General features: G+C 40.2%; 2 protein-coding genes and 1 long non-coding RNA gene across 4 annotated transcripts; all 3 read right to left on the bottom strand.

The window, feature by feature from the left end:
• Positions 1 to 36: 36 nt before the first annotated feature.
• On the bottom strand, positions 37 to 11,158 carry LOC136424331 (galactose-3-O-sulfotransferase 2-like). 2 transcript variants are annotated; one of them, XM_066412891.1, is made up of 5 exons: positions 11,090 to 11,158; positions 8,484 to 8,648; positions 5,564 to 8,075; positions 2,856 to 3,020; positions 37 to 2,439 (listed from the first exon to the last, which is right to left on the bottom strand). In XM_066412891.1, the coding sequence occupies exons 4-5, from the start codon at positions 3,008 to 3,010 to the stop codon at positions 1,302 to 1,304; spliced, it is 1,293 nt and encodes a 430-aa protein (XP_066268988.1). In that variant the 5' UTR covers positions 3,011 to 3,020; positions 5,564 to 8,075; positions 8,484 to 8,648; positions 11,090 to 11,158; the 3' UTR covers positions 37 to 1,301. The 2 variants fall into 2 exon arrangements, with proteins under 2 accessions (XP_066268988.1, XP_066268987.1); XM_066412890.1 differs by having other exon boundaries at positions 5,568 to 8,075.
• Positions 11,159 to 12,582: 1,424 nt separating this feature from the next.
• LOC136424435 (uncharacterized) lies at positions 12,583 to 16,732 on the bottom strand. The gene is made up of 3 exons (XR_010753887.1): positions 16,656 to 16,732; positions 13,062 to 13,226; positions 12,583 to 12,645 (listed from the first exon to the last, which is right to left on the bottom strand). It is a non-coding gene; the product is annotated as an uncharacterized lncRNA (long non-coding RNA).
• Positions 16,733 to 17,329: 597 nt separating this feature from the next.
• LOC136424260 (retinol dehydrogenase 16-like) lies at positions 17,330 to 23,950 on the bottom strand. Its single transcript, XM_066412790.1, has 7 exons — positions 23,688 to 23,950; positions 22,448 to 22,545; positions 20,899 to 21,133; positions 19,850 to 19,932; positions 19,176 to 19,357; positions 17,980 to 18,143; positions 17,330 to 17,601 (listed from the first exon to the last, which is right to left on the bottom strand). The coding sequence occupies exons 2-7, from the start codon at positions 22,538 to 22,540 to the stop codon at positions 17,333 to 17,335; spliced, it is 1,026 nt and encodes a 341-aa protein (XP_066268887.1). The 5' UTR covers positions 22,541 to 22,545; positions 23,688 to 23,950; the 3' UTR covers positions 17,330 to 17,332.
• Positions 23,951 to 24,584: the final 634 nt, after the last annotated feature.

Raw genomic sequence — 24,584 nt, 5'->3', positions numbered from 1 at the left:
TCGTGTCTACACAATGTCGCTGGCACAGTAGACATTTTTGTGTCTGAGATGATACAATGTCTGAGATAGATATTGACCATTTATGATGTCTGATTTAGATACTGACCTCATTTAATTTTTTTCTTCATTTATTTGAATGCATAAATGCATTGATGTTTAAATATATAAATATCAATGTAAAAAGGAGAAAAACAATGTGCAGTAGGAAGAAAGGATCCTGCAAGGCTTAAACTACGCTCTCCTCCTTCAAACTTAAAGGATGGTAATCATGATACAAATATGATGATTATTAATTAAATTGAAGGAAAAAATATAACAACGAAAACTTAAGTATATCGATGGGTAAGGAAAAAGCAATACACTAATGACAAACAATATTACAGGACCGAAAAGCAATATACTAGAAATAATATAGCTTAGATATTACACTAATGAAAGAAGATAGGTATAGTCAAAATATCATACATACTCTCTAGATCGCAAATTAAGAAACTATGATCCCTCCATAAAATGAAATCCAGTCAGTGCCTGGCATCATTTTAGCTAGGCAACGTCAATTGTAAATTTAAACGGCTAATCGACGCAGACGTCTTCAAATATATTAAACTTCAGCAGCATAACATCCGCCTGGTTTCCAATAGCTCCTATACTCGTATTATCTATCACTGTCTTATAATCCAACCACACCTGCGTACGTAAGTATACATATTAAATTATTTCTTTAAAAATATACGAGTGACAATAGCTCTTAATTTTTCTAAAAGATTGAAGATGAAAATTTTAATTCATTTGAATTCAATTAGATAGTTTAGGAACATAGCTTTATATGTTGTTCGCCTCCTCTCACAATGAAGGCCTGCTTCAAAATGCGCAGTTTGTCGAGTGTGACTATGTCCAGGGGACTCCATATGTATATGCTGTAATACTTCAGAAGTAGTAGGCTGTAAGCGAACATTCTGGTTTCCCTACGTAAGTCTTGATTAACAAGTTCCCCTGATATTCTGTCCTCTTAACTATGTCTGTCTTATCTTTGGGTGTTACTAACAATATTAATGTATCAATGACAGGGTTGGTTTGAAACAGGTTTTTATACAGTGTGTGTTACAATTCTCCGTAGAGCTTGTGAAATATTCTTAACGTACATTAAGAGGAACAGTTCTATCTCATGGAAGGCTACAGCTTAAATTGCACAACTAAAAATTCTACCAACACAGATGACCTATAGTTTGAATAGCTTTATATGATTTTTCAATGTTTGTTGATATGGGTCATGTGTTTCCACCCCGTCGTAAGTCCTGTTCCTAATGCACGTGGAAAAGTTTTGCTAGTAGTGTTTTACCCAGAACTTTGGGGTTAACATATTCCATGGCTCTTTTGACTTCGACAGGTAAGTTTGGTGGCATTTTGTGCTTCTTTTTAAGGATGTATTCCCAGTCAACCCATCCCATTTTTAGTTTTAGACACAGGATCGGATCTATGTCAAATTCGTCATTCCAAGCTGATTTTGGAATGGTCACTTTGCGAGCTGTCACATTTATTTCAGAAACTGGTACCTTTTTTATTGTATTGGTACAATAGATAGTCGTTTCATTGAGTACTTTCTGAAAATGGTGCACTTCTTGTACAAAATCATCACCTTCATCTTGAATCTTTTGCCAAAGCGTCGCGTTGAAGTGATCGTACAACTGATAATCTACATTGCTCCATTGGCGGTGTTTCTGTAGCGTTGCATTACTTGTTGTTCCTTTTTTATATTTACGCAGGTTTTTAGGTACGACGTTGTAAAGAATGTCTTTTAATGTCCAACACATCATCCGCTTCAGCAAGACGAGAGATTCAGTGAAATGTTCTAGAATAAGAACAAGATCGATTTCTCTGGATATCTTTTGGATAAACTCATCAACATACGATTGGTCATCAGAAAGTCCGAGAGGAAAGCCAAGGTCAAACGCCATGAAATTTTTGGTTAGGGTATATGGTTCTCGTGTACGGCTTCTTGCCTTGACGTAAGGGACGTGCAATTTACGGGCTTTTTGAATGAATGACGCAACAGGATCCGCCCCTTTCAATCCTGGGATTTTCCTGGCAAGCCTATACCAGTTAAAAGTAGAGCGGAGCTGAGCTAGTGGATGCCTCAGTATAGAGATGTACATAGTGTCAGGAGGCATGAGATGCTTCAACAACCGTCTATTATAAACTGTGTGATCGACTAGCACGTTATAAGTACCGTCTGCCGATGGTATGAAGTCTTCTTGTCTCAGGAGGTTGGGCCAGCCGACGTCAGACCTCATCACAGACAGAACGAAAGTCAGGTTGTGTTCGTAACCGAAGCGTTGGAAGATGCAGGTTGTTGTCGTGCTTCCGGCCTTGTGCACTTTCGCGAACATGAAGTTTCGCTTCATGCTACAGAATTCTTCACCACGTTCACCTGAAACGTTCCTGATCATAAAGGAAAACAACAAAAGACGATCTGTTTGTTATGTGTTGATTTGATCACCTTTAATATCTGAAGGCTTTTAAGTTCCATTAAGGTCACATTTCATCCATTTCGCAGAATACGTTAGATAGACTAGGGTATGCAATGTGCCCTTTGAATTTACCTTGAACGTGGCAGATTGTTGTTCGTTGTAGAAAGTATTGTAAGAGCTGGGAAAAACTTCAGGATATCTTGGCTGTATTGGTTAATCAGAAACCAAAGGAGTCTTGGAAAGTTAATGTTGAACAGTACTGTACTAAGGCTACGCAGATGTCTATAAGATGCATATATAGCCCAAATTAACCCGACTCTGAATATCATGTGATTTGTTTCTTACTTCGTGCGTTAGTCTACTGATAGTTATGTTAATGCTGGTTACCTGCTGTAATATGCCGGTCTGAGAGGGACTGACTTAGACCTGTTTGTAGAAATGGTGCTGATCTCGACATAGAGAAGAGCAGCCAGAAGAAGAAAACCACATGGTTTTATCAGCGTCGTTCTCTTCAAGCAAGACAGGAATCCGGAGTTTTCCATCTTGACGATCCTGAAAAAAATAGATATAGATTCTTACTGCATTTTATTCTCTAATGATTTCTGATGTTGATTGTGGTGTCATACCCTTAGGTAATCATCATTGTAGCATAATCCACTTTTGATATAGTCAGCTAAATATATGCTTGAAATGAGGTGTAAATACGTACAGAAGTAAAGTGATAGAACAGATAGTGTGCAAATAGGCACTGTTTTACTGTATGGCATTTGCGTGGCTAACTCATACCACCGCTGTGAATGAGCGGGGCCTATATCTAAATGTTCAATATGTTTTTCTAAACGTTTGGTTTCAGACTGGTCTTGTCGGAAAACGGGACATATTTCTGCCATGAAACCCATAAATCAAAAGCCCGTCTAACTAACATAATAGGAGGCAACCCCCCCAAAAAGCCAATGAAAATTGCTGTCTTGGTTTGGCCAAAACAAGAAAGGCCATGCCTTAGTTACTCATAAAGCCGAAGGCTACTTTTTGGTGATATGCAGGCAAATGCAAATTAACTAGTGTTTGACCTGGGGTCATCTCCTTGTGGTTGTACAGCTACCAATCCGAACATGGGGAGGGGGAAGCGTACATACGTCTGTTATGTCAATATTTACGTTTTTCATTATGGAAAACACCCAAGTTTTATAAGACACACTACAACCAAAAATGTACACTGCATATATTGCTTGATCTCTTTTTATCCTTGTACGTTAAGGTTGCAGAACACCATAGTGTTTTTCTCACCTAGACTCGGAGACCCAATTAAATTTCCGGAGTTTTCTATGTCTATATATGTCAGCCTTATTTCTTATCTTTGTGTCAATTATTGTTTCAGAAAGGAGGTGGGGGGGATTTCCCGACAGCGGCTATGGTATTTTTGGCTACCCGTGATATTTTTGGGCCCCCTCAGTAGGGACCAATATCTTTGAGGTTTGTTCCTTAAAATCCACAAACGAATCTTTCCTAGAATGATATTCCATCTGTTTCAAAAGCTGTAGTGCGCATATTTACAATTTCAAGGAGGGGGGAACAAATCTCAACGAAGAGGCCATGGTATTTTGGGCCCCACTTGCCATGATATTTTAGCCCCAATGATCCAAATTATCATGGCTTCTGAAAGGGATTGGGGTAGTCTAATATTTGTCTAATATGGCAGTGTTGAAACAATATTTTAGCAGTGGGGGAGGGCTGCAAGTTTTTTTTTGTCTGATATTCGTAACACTTAGTACACTTAATGTACGTATCTATGTATTTTCAAAACAGGGTTGGGTATATGTAGCTGTGGGCCTTCGTAGTTTTGAGGATACGCAGATTCCAAGCAGATGTGGAGGGGGGCCCAAATCACCATGGGGGCCCAAAAAATATGGAGCCAGGAATGGGCACTAGCGTCGTCGCGGCCGCGCACCTGGGCGTAAACAACGTGTAGTCAGATGCAAGTGCTGTTTACATTGTTTTCTCACGTCGGAAACAAACAATGTAGGGACCAACATTTTTGTGTTTTGTAAAAGTTTTATTTCCTATGTGCATGTCTGTTGTGTGACTGATTTGTATGTCGTATATTTTGTGATTTTACGGTGTTGTACCAGCCTTTCTGCCGCGTCAAAATGGTGACCTCACCTTTCACTGTCATGTCACAAGGCGGAACAAATGCCACTTATTGTAATTCTTGTTTCTTTCTCTGTAACTTTATGTTAACTGTTTTCACGGTCATCTCTGTACCGTGAACTTATCAACACCGTGGAAAAAACCGTTGTTATCATTTATGATTCCTTCACACATACATTCTTAAAATCACTTGCCGCTACTGTTGAGTTAAAGTTCAGTGAAAATGTCCATTTTCCGTACACTGTGAATGAAATCTTGATACCGTGAAGTTGAAGTGAATTACAGTACCTGCCGTGTGATAAAACCTGTCAAGGTAGTCGCTTCAAGGTGACACTCTGTGTATTGATATTCTTCTACGGAAACAAGACACAGGATCGGATATATATGGGGGGAGGGGCTATAGATCGTACAGTCTCTTACTTCTTGACGTCCGCTCCACGTTGTTCGGTGAATACATCATGCACGTCACAAGCTGGTTGGTAGTTGGGTCATTTCACGACTTGGTTTTCACTTTGCCACCAAAATGTGGCCTCCATAATTTTTCACAACTCTCTCTTTTTCTTTCTTATCCTCTCTCTCTCCTCCATATTTGCTTTTACGACTGAAATTTACTCTTTCCCTACGCATTTTGTGAGCATTAGGGATTTAACGACCATGTAGGTATTTCGGTGACTTAACGAGTTCATTAACCCCGAATTGAGGTTACCCAGATTTGTAACATATCTCTATTTCTCTCTCTCTCCTTCGTTGTTAAACTTAAATATTATTTTGGCACAAAGGTAGATTAGTAATTTAGACCGGAAATCATGCTGTGTTAAAAAACCCAGAGTTTTGTCGTGTGGTATATGACTTTATGTATATAATTATGCCGCGCGAGAATAGCGACCTCACCTTTCATTGTACTGTCAAAGGGCGTCAACTTTAATTGTACGGACAAAATGCCATACCTACCGTGTGATGAAACCTGACAAAGTCGCCGTTACACCGTGAGTCTCTGCATATTCCTCCGGGGAAGTATGTCTTATATCAAGTTGGGGTTGGTATTGGTAGAAGTGGTATTGGTGAAAGTGGCGAAAAAACTCTCAGACCGTTTACCAGCCTCTGCGACTAGCTGGGTTCACATGTAACCGTTGTTGACCCCAGAAGAACCGGTTTCTTTGTCTGATTATACTTAATGAATGGCGACCTTTATTGCACATTTCTACCACACTTGGCTAAGAACAGGTCACAACAAAACAAAATAACAAGTACAGTTAACGGATACAAAAAAAGAATATGACTATCTTTAGATAGCTTCTACTTCTCCTCACTTTTTGGTTATAATAGATATAAAGAACAGACATGTTTTTCAATGGGAGGTTAGTCTACTGTACATGCCTGGCATCTGATCACGTTGTGTTTATTTGAACCTTTGCTTATTCCAGAGAAGCCTATACAAAAAGGTCTGCAAGGTTATAGACGGCCATCGAAACGTCGGTGGTTGATTTTATAAGGTTCACTTCACGAAATGGCCTCCGATCCCGGCGGATACTAGAAAAAGTACAGCTTAGATATTACACAAATGAAAGAAGATAGTCGAAATATTATACATATTCTCTAGATCGCAAATCAAGAAACTATGATCCCTCCATAAATTGAAATGGAATCAGGGTCTGGCATCACTTCAGGCAACGTCAATTGTAAAATTAAACGGTTAATCGACGCAGACGTCCTCAAATACATTACATTTCAGTAGTATAACAACCTGCTGGTTTCCAAGTAGCTCTTATACTCGTACAATCTATCACAGTCTTATAATCAAACCACACCTGCGTACATCAGTATATTATGTAAATAGCTTTATATGTTGTTCCGCCTCCTCTCACCATGGAGTCCTGCTTCAAATTGCGCAGTTTGTCGAGTGTGACTATGTCCAGGGGACTCCATATTTATTTGCTGTAACACTTCAGAAGTAGTAGGCTGTAAGCGAACATTCTGGTTTCCCTACGTAAGTCTTGATTAACAAGTTCCCCTGATATTCTGTCCTCTGAACTATGTCTGTCTTATCTTTGGGTGTTACTAACCATATTAATGTATCAATGACAGGGTTGGTTTGAAACAGGTTTTTTATACAGTGTGTGTTACAATTCTCCGTAGAGCTTGTGAAATATTCTTAACGTACGTTAATAGGAACAGTTCTATCTCGTGGAAGGCTACAGCTTAAATTGCACAACTAAAAATTCTACCAACACAGATGACTTTTCGTTTGAATAGCTTTATATGATGTTTTCAATGTTTGTTGATATGGCTCATGAATTTCAAGCCCATCGTATGACCTGTTCCTAATGCACGTGGAAAAATTTTGGTAGTAGAGTTTTACCCACAACTTGGGGTTTACTATATGCAATGGCCCTTTTGACTTCGACAGGTATGTTTGGTGGCATTTTGTGCTTCTTTTTTAGGATGTATTCCCAATCAAACCATCCCATTTTTAATTTTAGACACAGGATCGGATCTATGTCAAACTCGTCATTCCAAGCTGATGTTGGAATGGTCAATTTGCGAGCTGTCGAATTTATTTCAGAAACTGGTACCTTTTTTATTGTATTGGTACAATAGATAGTCGTTTCATTGAGTACTTTCTGAAAATGGTGCACTTCTTGTAGAAAATCATCACCTTCATCCTGAATCTTTTGCCAAAGCGTTGCATTGAAGTGATCATACAACTGATAATCTACATTGCTCCATTGGCGGTGTTTCTGTAGCGTTGAATTGCTTGCTCTTACTTTTTTATATTTCCGCAGGTTTTTGGGTACGACGTTGTAAAGAATGTCTTTTAATGTCCAACACATCATCCGCTTCAGCAAGACGAGAGATTCAGTGAAATGTTCTAGAATAAGAACAAGATCGATTTCTCTGGATATCTTTTGGATAAACTCATCAACATACGATTGGTCATCAGAAAGTCCGAGAGGAAAGCCAAGGTCAAACGCCATGAAATTTTTTGTTAGGGTATATGGTTCTCGTGTATGGCTTCTTGCCTTGACGTAAGGGACGTGCAATTTACGGGCTTTTTGAATGAATGACGCAACAGGATCCGCCCCTTTCAATCCTGGGATTTTCCTGGCAAGGCCATACCAGTTAAAAGTAGAGCGGAGCTGAGCTAGTGGATGCCTCAGTATAGAGATGTACATAGTATCAGGAGGCATGAGATGCTTCAACAACCGTCTATTATAAACTGTGTGATCGACTAGCACGTTATAAGTACCGTCTGCCGATGGTATGAAGTCTTCTTGTCTCAGGAGGTTGGGCCAGCCGACGTCAGTCCTGATCACAGACAGAACGAAAGTCAGGTTGTGTTCGTAACCGAAGCGTTGGAAGATGCAGGTCGTTGTCGTACCTCCGGCCTTGTGCACTTTCACGAACATGAAGTTTCGCTTGATGCTACAGACTTCTTCACCATGTTCACCTGAAACGTTCCTGATCATAAAGGAAAACAACAAAAGAGGATCTGTTTGTTATGTGTTGATTTGATCACCTTGAATATCTGAAGGCATTTAAGTTCCATTTAGGTTCATCCATTTCGCACAATACAGTTGATAGACTAGGGTATGCAATGTGCCCTTTGAATTTACCTTGAACGTGGCAGATTGTTGTTCATTGTAGAAAGTATCGTAAAAGCTGGAAAACTTCAGGCTATCTTGGCTGTATTGGTTAATCAGAAACCAAAGGAGTCTTGGAAAGTTAATGTTGAACAGTACTGTAGTAAGACTACGCAGATGTCTTTAAGATGCATTTATAGCCCAAATTAACCCGACTCTGAATATCATGTGATTTGTTTCTTACTTCGTGCGTCAGTCTACTGATAGTTACGTTAATGCTGGTTACCTGCTGTAATATGCCGGTCTGAGAGGGACTGACTTAGACCTGTTTGTAGAAATGGAGCTGATCTCGACATAGAGAAGAGCAGCCAGAAGAAGGAAACCACATGGTTTTATCAGCGTCGTTCTCTTCATGCTGGACAGGAATCCGGAGTTTTCCATCTTGACGATCCTGAAAAAAATAGATATAGATTCTTACTGCCTTTTATTGTCTAATGATTTCTGATATTGATTGTGGTGTCATACCCTTAGTTAATCGTTACGTGTAGCATAATCCACTTTTGATATAGTCAGCTAAATATATGCTTGAAATTACTGTATTGCATTTACCTGGCTAACTCATACTACCGCTGTGAATTAATGGAGGCCAGGCCTATGTCTAAATGTTCAATATGTTTTTCTAAACGTTTTGTTCCAGACTAGTATTGTCGGAAAACGGGACATATTTCTGCCATGTAACCCATAAATCAAAAGCCCGTCTAACTAAAATAATAGGAGGCAAGGTAACAACGTCAACACCCCCAAAAAGCCAATGAAAATTGCTGTTTTGGTTTGGCCAAAACAAGAAAGGCGAGGCCTAAGTTACTAATATAGCCGAAGGCTACTTTTGGGTGATATGCAGGCAACGGCAAATTAACTAGTGTTTGACCTGGGGTCATCTACTCGTGGTTGCACAGCTACCAATCCGAACACGGGGAGGGGGAAGCGTGTACATACGTCTGTTATGTCAATATTTACGTTTTTCATTATTGATAACTTCCAAGTTTTATAATACACTACAACCAAAAATGTGCACTGCAATTGGTAAAGAATTGTAAAAACCCCATAGTGTTTTTCTCACCTAAACCCGGAGACCCAAATTCCTGGAGATTTCTATGTCTATATATGTCAGCTTTAATTTATTTCTTATCTTTGTGTCAATTATTGTTTCAGTAAGGAGGGAGGGGGGGTAAATTTACCGACAGCGGCTATGGTATTTTTGGCTACCCGTGATATTTTTGTGCCCCCAACAGTAGGGACCAATATCTTCGAGGTTTCTTCCTTAAAATCCACAAATGGATCTTTCCTAGAATGATATTACATCTGTTTCAAAAGCGGTAGTGCGCATATTTTCAAGTTCAATGAGGGGGGAAAAAATCTCAACGAAGAGGCCATGGTATTTTGGGCCCCCCTTGCCATGATATTTTAGCCCCAAATGATCAAAAATATCATGGATTCTGAAAGGGATTGGGGGTAGTCTAATATTTGTCTAATATTCCAGTGTTAAAAAAACATTTCAGCAGCAGGGGAGGGTTGCAAGTTGTTTTGTCTGATATTCGTAACACTTAGTAAACTTAATGTACTTATCTATGTATTTTCGATACAGGGTTGAGTTTATGTCGCTGTGGGCCTTCGTAGTTTTGAGGTCACGCAGATTCCAAGCAGATGTGGAGGGGGGCCTAAATCACCATGAGGGCCCAAAAAATATGGAACCCGGAATGGGCACTGGCGTCGTCGCGCACCTGGGCGTAAACAACGTGTAGTCAGATGCAAGCGCTATTTACATTGTTTTCTCACGTCGGAAACAAAGAATGTTCCTATGTGCATGTCTGTTGTGTGACTGATTTGTACATGTCGTAGATTTTGTGATTTTACGGTGCTGTACCAGCCTTTATGCCGCGTGAGAATGGTTACCTCACTTTTCACGTAGTTTGATTGGTCGGGGTGTGTCATGTCACAAGGCGGAACAAATGCCACTTACTGTAATTCTTGTTTCTTTCACTGTAACTTTATGTTCGCTGTTTTCATGGTCACCTCTGTACCGTGAACTTATCATCACAGTGAAAAAAACTGTTGTTATTATTTATGATTCCTTCACACATACATTCTTAAAATCACTTGCCTCCACTGTTAAGTTAAAGTTTTGTGAAAATGTCCATTGTCCTTACACTGTGAATTAAATCTTGATACCGTGGAGTTGAAGAGAATTACAGTACCTGCCGTGTGATAAAACCTGACAAAGTTGTCGTTTCAAGGTGACTCTCTGTTCTACTACGGAAACAAGACACAGGATAGGATATATATGAGGGGGTGGCTATAGATCGTACAGTGTCTTACTTCTTGACGTCCGTTCCACGTTGTTCGGTAAAAACATCATGCACGTTACAAGCTGGTAGGTAGTTGGGTCAATTCACGACTTGGTCTGCACTTTGCCACCAAAATGTGGCCTCCATAATTTTTCACAACTCTCTTTTTCTTTCTTATCCTCTCTCTCTCCTTCATACTTGTTTTTACAACTGAAATTTACTCTTTCCCTGCGAATTTTGTGAGCATTTAGGGATTTAACGACCATGTAGGTATTTCGGTGACTTAACGAGTTCATTAACCCCGAATTCAGGTTACCCAGATTTGTAACATATCTCTATTTCTCTCTCCCTCCTTCGTTGTTAAACTTAAGTATTATTTTGGCACAAAGGTAGATTAGTAATTTAGACCGGAAATCATGCTGTGTTAAATAAAACAGAGTTTTGTGGTATTGTATATGACTTTATGCCGCGCGAGAATAGTGAGCTCACCTTTCATTTTAATGTCAATGGGCGTCAACTTTAATTGTACGGACAAAATGTCACTTACCTACAGTGTGATGAAACCTGACAAAGTCGCCGTTACACCGTGAGTCTCTGCGTATTCCTCCGGGGAAATGCTTCTTATACAAGTTGGGGTTGGTACTGGTAGCAGTGGTGTTGGTGAAAGTGGCGAAAAAAATCTCAGACCGTTGACCAGCCTCTGCGACTAGCTGGGTTCACGTGTAACCGTAACGGTTGTTGACCCCAGAAGAACCGGTTTTTATGCATGTCTGATTATACTGAATGAATGGAGACCTTTATTGAAAAGGAACAGTCCTATGTTCTGTCTCGTGGAAGGGTACAGCTTAAATTGTACAATAAGAATTCTACCAACACAGATGACCTTTCGTTTGAATAGCTTTATATGATGTTTTCAATGTTTGTTGATATGGGTCATGTTTTTCAACCCCATCGTATGTCCTGTTCCTAATGCACGTGGAAAAGTTTTGCTAGTAGTGTTTTACCCACAAGTTGGGGGTTAATATATTCAATGGCCCTTTTGACTTCGACAGGTATGTTTGGTGGCATTTTGTGCTTCTTTTTTAGGATGTATTCCCAATCAAACCATCCCATTTTTAATTTTAGACACAGGATCGGATCTATGTCAAACTCGTCATTCCAAGCTGATTTTGGAATGGTCAATTTGCGAGCTGTCGAATTTATTTCAGAAATTGGTACCTTTCTTATTGTATTGGTACAATAGATAGTCGTTTCATTGAGTATTTTCTGGAAATGGTGCACTTCTTGTAGAAAATCATCACCTTCATCTTGAATCTTTTGCCAAAGCGTCGTGTTGAAGTGATCGTACAACTGATAATCTACATTGCTCCATTGGCGGTGTTCCTGTAGCGTTGCATTACTTGTTGTTCCTTTTTTATATTTCCGCAGGTTTTTGGGTACGACGTTATAAAGAATGTCTTTTAATGTCCAACACATCATTCGCTTCAGCAAGACGAGAGATTCAGTAAAATGTTCGAGAATAAGAACAAGATCGATTTCTCTGGATATCTTTTGGATAAACTCATCAACATACGATTGGTCATCAGAAAGTCCGAGAGGAAAGCCAAGGTCAAACGCCATGAGATTTTTGGTTAGGGTATATGGTTCTCGTGTATGGCTTCTTGCCTTGACGTAAGGGACGTGCAATTTACGGGCTTTTTGAATGAATGACGCAACAGGATCCGCCCCTTTCAATCCTGGGATTTTCCTGGCAAGGCCATACCAGTTAAAAGTAGAGCGGAGCTGGGCTAGTGGATGCCTCAGTATAGAGATGTACATAGTATCAGGAGGCATGAGATGCTTCAACAACCGCCTATTATAAACTGTGTGATCGACTAGCACGTTATAAGTACCGTCTACCGATGGTATGAAGTCTTCTTGTCTCAGGAGGTTGGGCCAGCCGACGTCTGACCTCATCACAGACAGAACGAAAGTCAGGTTGTGTTCGTAACCGAAGCGTTGGAAGATGCAGGTTGTTGTCGTGCTTCCGGCCTTGTGCACTTCACGAACATGAAGTTTCGCTTGATGCTAGAGACTTATTCACCATAATCACCTGAAACGTTCCTGATCATAAAGGAAAACGAAAAAAGAGGATCTGTTTGTTATGTGTTGATTTGATCACCTTGAATATCTGAAGGCATTTAAGTTCCATTTAGGTCACATTTCATACATTTCGCACAATACGTTTGATAGACTAGGGTATGCAAAGTGCCCTTTGAATTTACCTTGAACGTGGCAGATTGTTGTTCATTGTAGAAAGTATCGTAAAAACTGGGAAAAACTTCAGGCTAACTTGGCTGTATTGGTTAATCAGAAACCAAAGGAGTCTTGGAAAGTTAATGTCGAACAGTTCTGTAGTAAGACTACACAAATGTCTTTAAGATGCATATATAGCCCAAATTAACCCGACTCTGAATATCATGTGATTTGTTTCTTACTTCGTACGTTAGTCTACTGATAGTTATGTTAATGCTGGTTACCTGCTGTAATATGCCGGTCTGAGAGGGACTGACTTAGACCTGTTTGTAGAAATGGAGCTGATCTCGACATAGAGAAGAGTAGCCAGAAGAAGAAAACCACATGGTTTTATCAGCGTCGTTCTCTTCAAGCAGGACAGGAATCCGGAGTTTTCCATCTTGACGATCCTGAAAAAAATAGATATAGATTCTTACTGCCTTTTATTCTCTTATGATTTCTGGTGTTGATTGTGGTGTCATACCCTTAGTTAATCGTTACGTGTAGACTTTTGATATAGTCAGCTAAATATAAGCTTGAAATGAGGTGTAAATACGTACAGAAATAAAGTGATAAAACAGTGTGCAATTAGGAACTGTTTTACTGTATGACATTGACGTGGCTAACTCATACTACCGCTGTGAATGAATGGGAGCGGGGCCTATGTCTAAATGCTCAATATGTTTTTCTAAACGTTTTGTTCCAGACTGGTATTGTCGGAAAACGGGACATATTTCTGCCATGTAACCCATAAATCAAAAGCCATTCTAACTAAAATAATAGGAGGCAAGGCAACAACGTCAACACCCCCAAAAGGCCAATGAAAATTGCTGATTTGGTTTGGCCAAAACAAGAAAGGCGAGGCCTAAGTTACTAATATAGCCGAAGGCTACTTTTGGGTGATATGCAGGCAACGGCAAATTGACCTGGGGTCATCTACTTGTGGTTGCACAGCTACCAATCCGAACGCGGGGAGGGGGAAGTGTACATACGTCCCTTATGTCAATATCTACGTTTTTCATTATTGATACGTACAGAAACAAGAGTTCCACGACCTCATATCTCCATGAACAATTCTATTCATGCAAATGACTGACACATTTGCATAATTTATCCTTGGTCATAAACACCTTTATCTAACTTACACATGTTGCAATATTGACAGACCTATAATTTTCCAATTAGATGAATTATGGTGTTTTTGCATTAATTATGCAAATTAGGAATTTATTTGCATAATTGGTATCTGTTGATGCTCCACTTTCCATAAACTATATACGTTACATGTATTTGAGTCTGATAATGAAAAACACTGCAAATATAGATTTTCCTCATTAGCTATGCAAATTAAGTCACAATTAGCATAACTTACACTACATTATGTATATCTCTGTCTAAGCTACCTGCATACCAAATATCATATTGACAGTCCTATAATTTTTCAATTAGATGAGATATGGTGCTTTGCATTAATTATGCAAATTAGGAATTCATTTGCATAATTGGTATCTGTTGATGATCCACTTTCCATAAACTACATACGTACATGTATTTGAGTCTGATAATGGAAAACACTGCAAATATAGATTTTCCTCATTAGCTATGCAAATTAAGTCCCAATTAGCATAATTTGCACTTCATTGTTTACATCTCTATCTAAGCTACCTGCATACTAAATATCATGGAAATCCGTTGTTCCTTTGTTCAGTTATTCTCCATAGAAGATTTTCACAAAAATGCCCCTGCAGTTCCAGAGGAAGCTACTAGGAGGCCCAAACCTACACCACTTTTTTATTACATTACAAGCTATCTGCCACCCAAAAATCAAGACCACATCACGTCCAGGTCAAAAGATACAAAAATTGAAGTTCTGCTGCAGTACCAAGGTCACATACCAGGGGGCCCAATATTGACCTTGAACTTTGGCTTCACAACACCTGCCCACATACCAAATATCATCGTAATCCATCAAGAGATTCTTGAGTTATGCTGACTACAGTAGTGCGGAAACACAAACAGACAGACAAACAAACAGACAAACAAACACACACACAGACACACCCAAAACTATATCTCCATTTTTCATGGAGATAATAAGAGACCCCAATTCCTGGAGTTTTCTATGTCTATTTCAGGGAACAAGCCTCCAAGATATTGGTACCTACGGAGGGGGTGGGGGCAAAATATTATGGCAAGGGGCCAAAAATAACACGGCCGGTCCGTGGAAATTTGTTCCCACTCCTTGAACTTGTAAATATGCGCACTATTGCTTTTGAAACAGATGGAATATTATTCTAGCGAAGATCTAGTTGTTGATTTTAAGGAACAAGCCTTCAAGTTATTGGTCCCTACTGAGGGGGCTCCAAAATATCACGGGTAGTCAAAATACCATAGCCGCTGTCGGTAATTTACCCCCCTCCCCTCCTTGACCTTGTAGACATATACGGACGGCAGCTTCGGACAAACCACAGGCAGTAAAAGTAGAGGGCGTTAGCGCAAAGGACGACGGGAGAAACCTAATGAAGGGGGGGGGGGGGGCATTTCGGAGTGAGCGACGCAAAGGATGACGGGAGAAACCGTCGTCGGGAGCATGTGAGCGAAAACATGTAATGCTGCGGGTTCCCAACATAAATACCGTACCATATTGCCCATGGACAAACTTGGAATATATTTGTTGGCAAGATCTATTGATGTGCTTTTGTTGCACGGAAACAAGCCTCTATGTAAAGAGCCCCAAATTATAAAAAAATATCATGGCTTCTGAAAGGGATTGGGGTAGTCTGATATTTGTCTAATATACCAGTATTAAATAGAGCGTACAGTCTCTTCCTTCTTGACGTCCGTTCCACGTTGTTCGGTAAATACATCATACACGTCACAAGCTGGTAGATAGTTGGGTGATTTCACGACTTGGTTTTCACTTTGCCACCAAAATGCGGCCTCTATAATTTTTCACAACTCTCTCTTTTTCTTTCTTATCCTCTCTCTCTCTCCTTTATAGTTGTTTTTACAACTGAAATTTGCTCTTTCCCTACGAATTTTGTGAGAAGAAGGGATTTGACGAGGATGTATGCATTTTGGTGACTTAACGAGATCATTAACCCCGAATTGAGGTCACCAAAATTTGTAACATTTCTCTGTTTCTCTCTCTTCTTCGTTGTTAAACTTGAATACCATTTTGGTACAAAGGTAGATTATTAATTCAGACCGGAAATCATGCTGTGTAAAAGAAATAGAGTTTTGTGGTGTTGTATGGGGGCCTGCATGGGGGAGTAGTGATTACGAATTACGCAACATTTTCGCCGCCGAATACGGATTACGTTAAATTCCCAGAGCTGGTTACGAATTACGTTAAATCATCAAACGGAGTCTAACATGTTTGTGAACTTATGATACGAGGCACCATTGAACTACGCGAACTTTCACATATGACATGACATGTAATTGATATAATTGATAACCTGGTCAGGTCCATTACCTACCAAACCAATTACTAGTACCCCATTCCTATATGATGTCCTTGCCCCACATAGACACCTAACGTTATATGTATTTTTCAACCCGAATAAACAACTTTCGAAACACCTTTTTCGTAACTTTTCAGCATAACGTGTGGCAACTGAAAATCCGAATAAGCATTCGGTGCGAGAAAGCCTGTCAGGAAGCGTAAAAACTGTTCTGGTCTTTTCAAACGGAGTTAGCAGCCATGGTAGCACGTGCACATGCCTTCTAATATGAAAAAAGTGTAACTATTAACGTTACATAAGTATATAACTTTCTACGTCGCAATGCAAACATTCCTCAAAGATCTAGAATTTGTACAGTAAAGAAATTCCTACCTGTGAGGTACAAATCGGACGACACTGTTAGAGATATCTAAGTACTGATCCGCCACGTATCACTTCTGCAAGCAAAATGAAGTCGAACCTGTCTGGTCGCTCAGGAGCTTAATGTGAGTAAATCCGGGATTATGAGAGTTATCATTATCCCTCTGACATATGAGAGTGACAATGGATAAACCGTTCAGCTTGGTTGAGCGAAGTAGACAGTGTAATGTGGTTTTCGAAGGTGCAACTGATTGTTTTTGTGTGCATTGGGTAAATAAATACTTGAAGTACGTGCATCATAGAGGGACCATCGTAAGATCTCGGGAGACTCTGGTTATCGCACACAGGGTACTCTGGTTTTCTTTGCTGAGTCCTTTGCTTGCGTTGCCTTTCAGCGCAATGCTATGGGTACCACAGTATACTTTGGGGGGTTTTAAAGGCATTCAGAGCATTTTATGAGGCTTAAAACTTGAATAAAAAAAGTCGAATTTCTAGTCATTCCTACACATAATAAGTTTCAACAACACTTTACCATTACATATTGACATTAAAGCAGCAAAGATATGATGTCGTTGTGTGGTAAAAACTGATAGAAAATCCAAGCCCTAATAGACTGTTCCTGACTGTCCATCACAATTAGAAGGGGACAAGAACGGAGTTTGGAGGCACAATTCATCTGTTGGGTATTATTACTTTAAGTACATTGACATTGAAAATTCATGTTCCAGCCATTTTTCACCCTTACAACAGGCCGGGGTCACTTCCGGTGTTATAAGCCTCAACATCATGTCACCGATTTCTGTCGGAAGCCAGGAGATGGGAATAAACATCAGTCGTGCGTCCCAACCAATCACGTAACGGCTCCGGGGGTGGGTAGCACACAGCGCATGCTCCATGGCATGGACAACAGCTATTGGGTCTTTCCTGATCCAATCACCGGCTATTATAGCGTCCTTTGCTGTAAATAGAGAAAAGGAGAATACTCTTTTACGAGCTGTATAAAAAGCGTTTTTAGATAAGTATTGGGCTAACAACAGTGTGTCCCAGAAAGCCGAACTAGGTGTATGAAAATGGTACCTCCCGTTGCGTCACATTGAAACTTTACGTCATCACATTAACACATCACGTGCACGTTACAAGCGCTGTCACACAGCCGAGTACGCATGTGCAGTGTCAAAGGTGATGGCCCATGGCTTTCAAACAGCTCTCGTCTCGAACATTGTCACGATTTGCATTACAACGTCAACACAGGTTTTGTTTACGTCACAGGGGCCTTCACCTTTGACACTGCACATGCGTACTCCAAAGTGTGAAAGCGCTTATTTGAATAACTCACCGGCTTGTAGGAACTCCTCTCCGTACTCCTCCTTCGTCTCTGGACTCTGTCGTTGCCAGGTGTGGTCCAGCCGACGGATGGTCATCTCTGAGTCAGTGATGTTTGTCCGGAAGAAACCGGGTTCAATGATGTGAACTCTGACCCCAAAACACCGCATAGCTCGCCTGGACGCACCGAGAGTTCACGTCAATGTTATAAAGGACTTCGTTGATACGTACGACAAATTTTCTATCGACAATATGATAGAAATAATGTTTAATAATGATAATAATCTTATTTGCAAGTTCCTGCCCGAGAGCTTATTGCAACATGAAACAATGCAAAGAAAGGGTATACTGTACAGATAGTGCGAGTTAACAATGTTGACAAGTAGAACACATTTGCTATTATAAAAACTACTACGGAATACATTCTACGCTTTTTGGGTTTGACTTCTTTTTTGGAAGCAGTGGATGACGAAGTGTCCCACTTTTTTGTAATGAGTGGGTTTTTGGAGGTTAACAATCATAATACATAGATGAAGCGTATTTCATAAAGCACATGATAAAATAATTTGTTCTTGCTCGTAAGAGCCGTCATATTTGCATCGAAGACTTATGCTGCAACTTCTTAGTGTCTATTTTGTAAGAGGTTAAATTTATAAGAAATATATCACCTCTGTCCACATGTGCAGAGATGCGGGGTGTCAAGTGACATCGCTTCAAGAAAAGTATAAGCTTTTGATATTTTAAAAGCGTCATTTCCTTGTCATATGTTAATGGCAACCAAAGCGATATCAGGCCAAAAAAAGGAATTAAAAAAAAATGCTGAAACCTTGTTGGTAGGGCCTTTTACTAACACTGCTTAACACATTTGCGTAATAACCTCACACTTTGAGCATTTAGAAATAGCGCAAAAACGAGCCGTACAATGATTCCCTTAGTTTCGGGACCCTACAAAAAACCCCGCGACGATTTTCAGTGAGTTCTCACATCACACCGACGTCATATTTTTGCATCATATATGGATGTCGCTACATTGTGATACAGTTGTTTGAACTAATCATGTATAGAAATAAATTGATTTTCGAAATGTATAGAAATAAATTGGCTTTCAAAATCCACTTTTCGGGCCCTAATATTGCTTGGGTTTCCTTTAACACTGTATATTCCTGATTCAGAGTTTGTAAAGAGAAGCGTAACAACTGTAGTATTTACCTTAGAGAGTCTGAAAATGCCTCCACGCCATATTTGGAGACAACGTAAGGAGCGAGCTTGTGCAGGGCCAACCTCCCAGCAGCACTTGCGACATTGACGACACGGCCACGTGACCTCTTGAGCAGAGGTAGAAAAGTCTTTGTGACGTCAATCATCCCCAGCAAGTTCACGTTCAGAACGGCCTGATGACGTATGACATAAAACAGACAAGAAAGTCAAAGTGATGAACGACACTATAGTTAAATATTTGTTCTACATATACTTCAGGTTTGCTATGTTAGTTTAGCGTTTACGGGGTCTTTTCATTAATATGAATTGGTATTGATTTTTGTTTTTTATCTGAGTTGAATGTGTCATGGTTGTGTGCCGATTTGTTAAAGATAGAGAGAACGCTAGCGAACCGAAAAACACCCCTCCCAATGAAATGGTATGGCTACCCTGCGACGTCACAAAATCAAGATGGCGGCCACCATACATGCCAAAGGATCCAACAAAAGTTTTGCTACACAAACCTGTAATTGCTTTCGTCATTTCCCAGTGAAATTTTGAACTTTATACAGATTCCTATTACTAGAGAGCAGTAGAAATGAAAAAAAAGACCGCAAAATACCTAAAGAATAACCCTGACCTATTCATCTGGTAGAAGATTAAGTGTCACATTGGAAGTTACAAACTTGATAATCAGGCAGTTTTGCCCACTCCATAGATCCGCCCGCGACACCGCCAATACCCGCATTGTTCACCAGACCCCACAGACCTGGGAATGAACAGAAAACACTGGCAACTTAGAACAAAGACATTGCAAGAATAGCATATTCTATCTACAAGCTGAGTGGTTCAAGAAAATGTAAATGTTTCACTGCTAACGATATGGATAAATATGGTAAAAATAGAGTGGATTCATTCCTCAAGCTAACCGACAATTTTCACACCGCAGTCGTCCCTCAGTAAGACATCTGGAGCCGCATAGTTCTCGTTTAGAGAATATGGAAAAATATGACCATGGATGGGTAAAATTGACGAAGATTGGCTTTGAGATGAAGCAATTTGAACGTGGCATTGATTATACTCTTTTACATAGAATAAATCAGCACTTGTGGCATAGCGCCCAGTGGTCAGAAGCATAATTTTGACAATACTGACTGACTGGCTCTATTTCGCACTGCAGCTAGGTGTCGCTGCTAACAGATGCGTTCCCAAACGTTTAGTATTTACACATATACATAGTTATGCGGTGTTAACAATGCGGTCACAAGCATAAAGTACTAGTTATATATTCTACACATAGATAATCTCAAGGAGGCAGACGTAGATACTATACATTTGGGACCGCATCTGTTAGCAGCGACATCTAGCTGCAGTGCGAAATAGAAATAGTCAGCTTTTGACGAAACAAAACAACAACTTTGCTACTATTGGGAAGAAACAGTATTGCCCCGGGGAAGATGACAGACGGTAATCTCCAAGCAGATCTATAGGTTGCGTAAAGACCGTATCAAACTGGCAGAGGAAGTACGCATTACAAGCTCCTTCTTCCAGTTGGATACGGTCTTTGCAATCTATTGGGTCTGGTTGGAGACTAGACAGACGGTATTCTTGAATAAAACACTTGGTAGCATCCAAAGAACGTTGTTATTCAGTGACTTACCAACCTGTTGAAACTAGCTATTTACGGATTTTGCAAGAAAATGGGAAGATGGATAATTTTACTCATGACCCCTACCTTTACTCCCCAAAGCGTTTTCCACCACTCTGAACGCAGCTTGTACGCTGTCTGAGCTCGTGACGTCCATCTGGATCGGCTGCAGCCGTTCGGAGCAGGACTGCCGTAACTCTGCCACGCCGGCCTCGGTCAGACAGCCCGCGAACACCCGCAGGCCGAGCTGGTCCAGCCGCCTGGCCAGCAGGTTACCGAACCCGGTGTCACACCCCGTGATCAGGACGGTTTTGTCTGTCAGCTAAATGTGAGAAAGGCAAATTACAATAGGTTGAATTTGCTTGCTGCTTCTCGTGAATCTATGAATGAATGAAAGAGATTTCATTTTATTGTACATTTATGCCTCAAAAGGGCTGGGCATGTGTAACGTTGGGTAACATAAATTCGGGATTTTTCCGATAATGGTTGACTGAAATCAATCTAGCAGAACAATAAACCATCCTTTTTTTCTATTATTCTGTCAGTATCATGTACTATCTTTGCACTAATCATATATATGGTAGATTTTGTCTCTAGTCGTGCTGACACCATAATATTTCAACTTGAAACTACCGTCCGCCGCATGCACAATGACAGTGTTGTCGGACAGGGGGGCACATTAATTCGGGAGAGAAGATTCGTCTTGAATATCTTACCGCTAATCACATTTTATACAGCAGCTATTCGTTCCATCCTTGGCTTGAGGAGAGTGCTATGGATATAGACGTGTCCAAGTAAAAAAAATACACGAAAAAACGGCCGCACCGCACACATCAGGCCTTTGCTAACATCCCGTTTGTTGAGTGGGTTGAACGTCACTCAAAGTCGATCCCCACCGTCATGGCAACGTGTACATTTATTCATGGCAAGTTAGCTGGATGCCGTAGCAATGGTTATACTACTATGTCCATGTGTTCCTTGTTGTGTTAGGAGCAAACTTTGAGGAAAATATCGTCTTCAGTCCACTATCACACGCAACATTTAGACAAAAAAGTGTTCCTCACAAACCTTTTGTCGTCTGCTTGACGACATGATTCTGGGTAACAATATGGCGGCGGGAAAATACACGTGCCGTAGGTTGTAGCAACAAAGAGGAGTTTTGATGATTGATCACACTTAGAATCCAGTTGCAGGTTAGCAAAAGAGATTGTAATAAGTTGTCTTGTAAATAATTGTGTTTAGCAGGCAGGAGATGTGACATTTGTCTTATAAAGCAGCGAACAACCGTGCAGTGTGAGTCTCCCACGAAGCCCCCAGACTCTGTCAATAAGGGACGGAGAGTTTTTGACGTAGCCAACTTCTAATGCATGGTTATCGAAGCTTTTCAGGCAGTGTTCTGAATTTGTTAGTCTGTCAAGTTTGCATTTCTAGTGGTATTACTGATGTTGCATCTAGCACATATCCCTAAATACCCCGTTTTCGAAAAATCCCGAATTTAAGTACCCCACGAATTTATGTTACCCAACGTTACAGGCAGTATGACTTAACGAATAACAATACACGAGGTAAACATACATAGTGCTACGGCTGAGTCATGGGAAAATCCCATGTGAGTTTATTGTGTAATTGGACATACCTTAGATATACGTCCTCTTTCCAACCACCAGGTCAACATCAAATACGTCACCCATATGACAGCGATGACCTCAAGTAAAGTAAACACCTCCATGTTCCCTGTGTACGAGATCAGGTAAATCAAACAGATGCCTTGGGTACGAGGTCAGAACTTTAACATGTACCAAATATGCAAATAAGGGGCTTAGAGTGCATAATTAATACGAGGATGACATAATCTCTTAGTGGTAAATGCTGCCAAAGTATAGGGTCTCACCACATACAAGAATATGTAATTGTGTAGAGGAGTCTATCAAGTAGAATATATTATGCTAATCACAATGCATAATAATTAATGACACAAGATCAAACAGAATATTTTTCAAAGGTCAATCTCCTGACGGTGTGATGTCTACGAACTCTTGGCCGGTTTTATTTCTACGTATGTCCTTGTATCGCTTTGAAAAATAATTGGATCGGTTCGAATTAGCTGTGAAATCTTTCTTAGTGATACGTTGATGAATGTTAGACATCCAGGTAATAAGATACGCCAAAAATAGTTACTCAAGCAACTGGATAAAATTTTGAAACAGTCAGACGTTTCAGACAGCATCTGCTATCTTTCGTCGGTGACTAAAGAAGGATCTGGTCACCGACGAAAGATAGCGGATGCTGTCTGAAACGTCTGACTGTTTCAAAATGTTATCCTGTTGCTTGAGTAAGGTCTCCTTCCTGTATTACTCCGAGTTGAGTCCGTACCCCAAAAACTATTGAACGGCTGCATGAACGTGTGTTTATATCGGTGGAAATTCCCTTTTAGCCAGCCCAGCTGATCTCAAGTGTCAAATTTATGAAAGCTTGTTTGTAACTGAAGAAATTAGCAGGTAAAGTTCGGCAGTCGCGCGCGAGGTCGGACGTCCATAGTCAGACATTGTCGGTGATGCGGCCGTGCGCTTTCAGTTGGAAAGTGCATTTTTTTTGGGGGGGGGGGGAGCTAAGTGCAGTTTGAGATTGCCATAAAAAGGAATTGTTTGCCAACTGGTAGTTAGCGATTTTTTTTCACATGATCTAGGGTAAATGTGCTGAACAGAGAATGAATGACCTTGGTGCATTTCCTATAGCTTCATTACGAACGCTCTCAGTGTGCAACACGTTTTATAACATGTGGGGCGACATGTTTTATAACATGTGGGGCGAAAAAACTCATGAATGAGACCGTAACTATTTTTGGCGTTACTTACTGATAGTTTGTGCGTCCTTACCTGTATACACTTTGGTATCCCACGTTGTTAAACCTCCTGGGATAGTTCGAAACTTTCCACGACGTCTTCTCTTACAGGGTAGCGAGGCTGTGATCGTCTATAGAGGAGGGGTCTCTATAAACTTATCGGTGTAGGACACAACTTATCGTGTACTTTGTCCCTTGCAGCTATGCTGGCCCACGTTTTACTTCCGGGCTGCGTTTGTGAACTTTGAACTTTATTTACACCTCTGACACATGTGGAACTGACTTTTGGTCTGACAGAAAAATTCAATATATGAATGAATGAATGAATGAATGAACTTTATTGCTCGACAATTGTACATGGCACAATGTATGGCAACAATATATTGAAAAATTCCGATTTTAAGCTCTCCACTGTGCAGCACAACTTGATTGGAAGTGTGCCCTTTTCAGTGTAGGCATGCATGTACAAATGAAATGCAAAATGATTGGAAACAACTCTGTTCAGAGGGACATGCCGAGTCGTTCGGTAAATTTCTGTGTTGCATTCAATATCTGTCTTTCAAATTAACATCCATGGAAAGCATGAATTGAAGAATAGGACAATGCAAGCTACTTAGAAAAATCTTCTTGTATTGTAATGTATTGATAGCGTTGTTTGACTAGCCAATACACGAAAAGGATTATTTTGCAAGTTCTGCAAGAATTATACATGACATTTGCCCTAATTCCTAGCAGTCTAGGTAGATTGAATGCGCTCGTAAGTTTTCCACATTAACAAAAATGTATTTTGAGTCAACATGAAGTTGTTAGAATCATGGGTACGGTTTTTTAGTCAGCAAACCAAAGTGTATTTAACCAGGCCATAGTTTGCAGGTACTAGGTACGTCCATTTGATAACCTGGTTTCCAGATGTTTGAACTATGGACAAGAA

The sequence above is a fragment of the Branchiostoma lanceolatum genome, chromosome 18 (assembly GCF_035083965.1).
Source record: "Branchiostoma lanceolatum isolate klBraLanc5 chromosome 18, klBraLanc5.hap2, whole genome shotgun sequence".
Lineage (NCBI taxonomy): Eukaryota > Metazoa > Chordata > Leptocardii > Amphioxiformes > Branchiostomatidae > Branchiostoma > Branchiostoma lanceolatum.
Note: the sequence above shows the minus strand (reverse complement) of the source record. Positions and strands in the feature narration are given on the sequence as shown.

Excerpts from the sequence above, each read along its gene's own strand:
- LOC136424331 (XM_066412891.1), bottom strand. The coding sequence starts at position 3,010 with ATGGAAAACTCCGGATTCCTGTCTTGCTTGAAGAGAACGACGCTGATA. Across the intron at positions 2,440-2,855 it reads AGACCGGCATATTACAGCAG|GAACGTTTCAGGTGAACGTG; the intron begins GTAACCAGCATT and ends CTTTATGATCAG.
- LOC136424260 (XM_066412790.1), bottom strand. The coding sequence starts at position 22,540 with ATGGAGGTGTTTACTTTACTTGAGGTCATCGCTGTCATATGGGTGACG. Across the intron at positions 21,134-22,447 it reads AAAGAGGACGTATATCTAAG|CTGACAGACAAAACCGTCCT; the intron begins GTATGTCCAATT and ends TCTCACATTTAG. Across the intron at positions 18,144-19,175 it reads GCATTTTCAGACTCTCTAAG|GCGAGCTATGCGGTGTTTTG; the intron begins GTAAATACTACA and ends CGGTGCGTCCAG.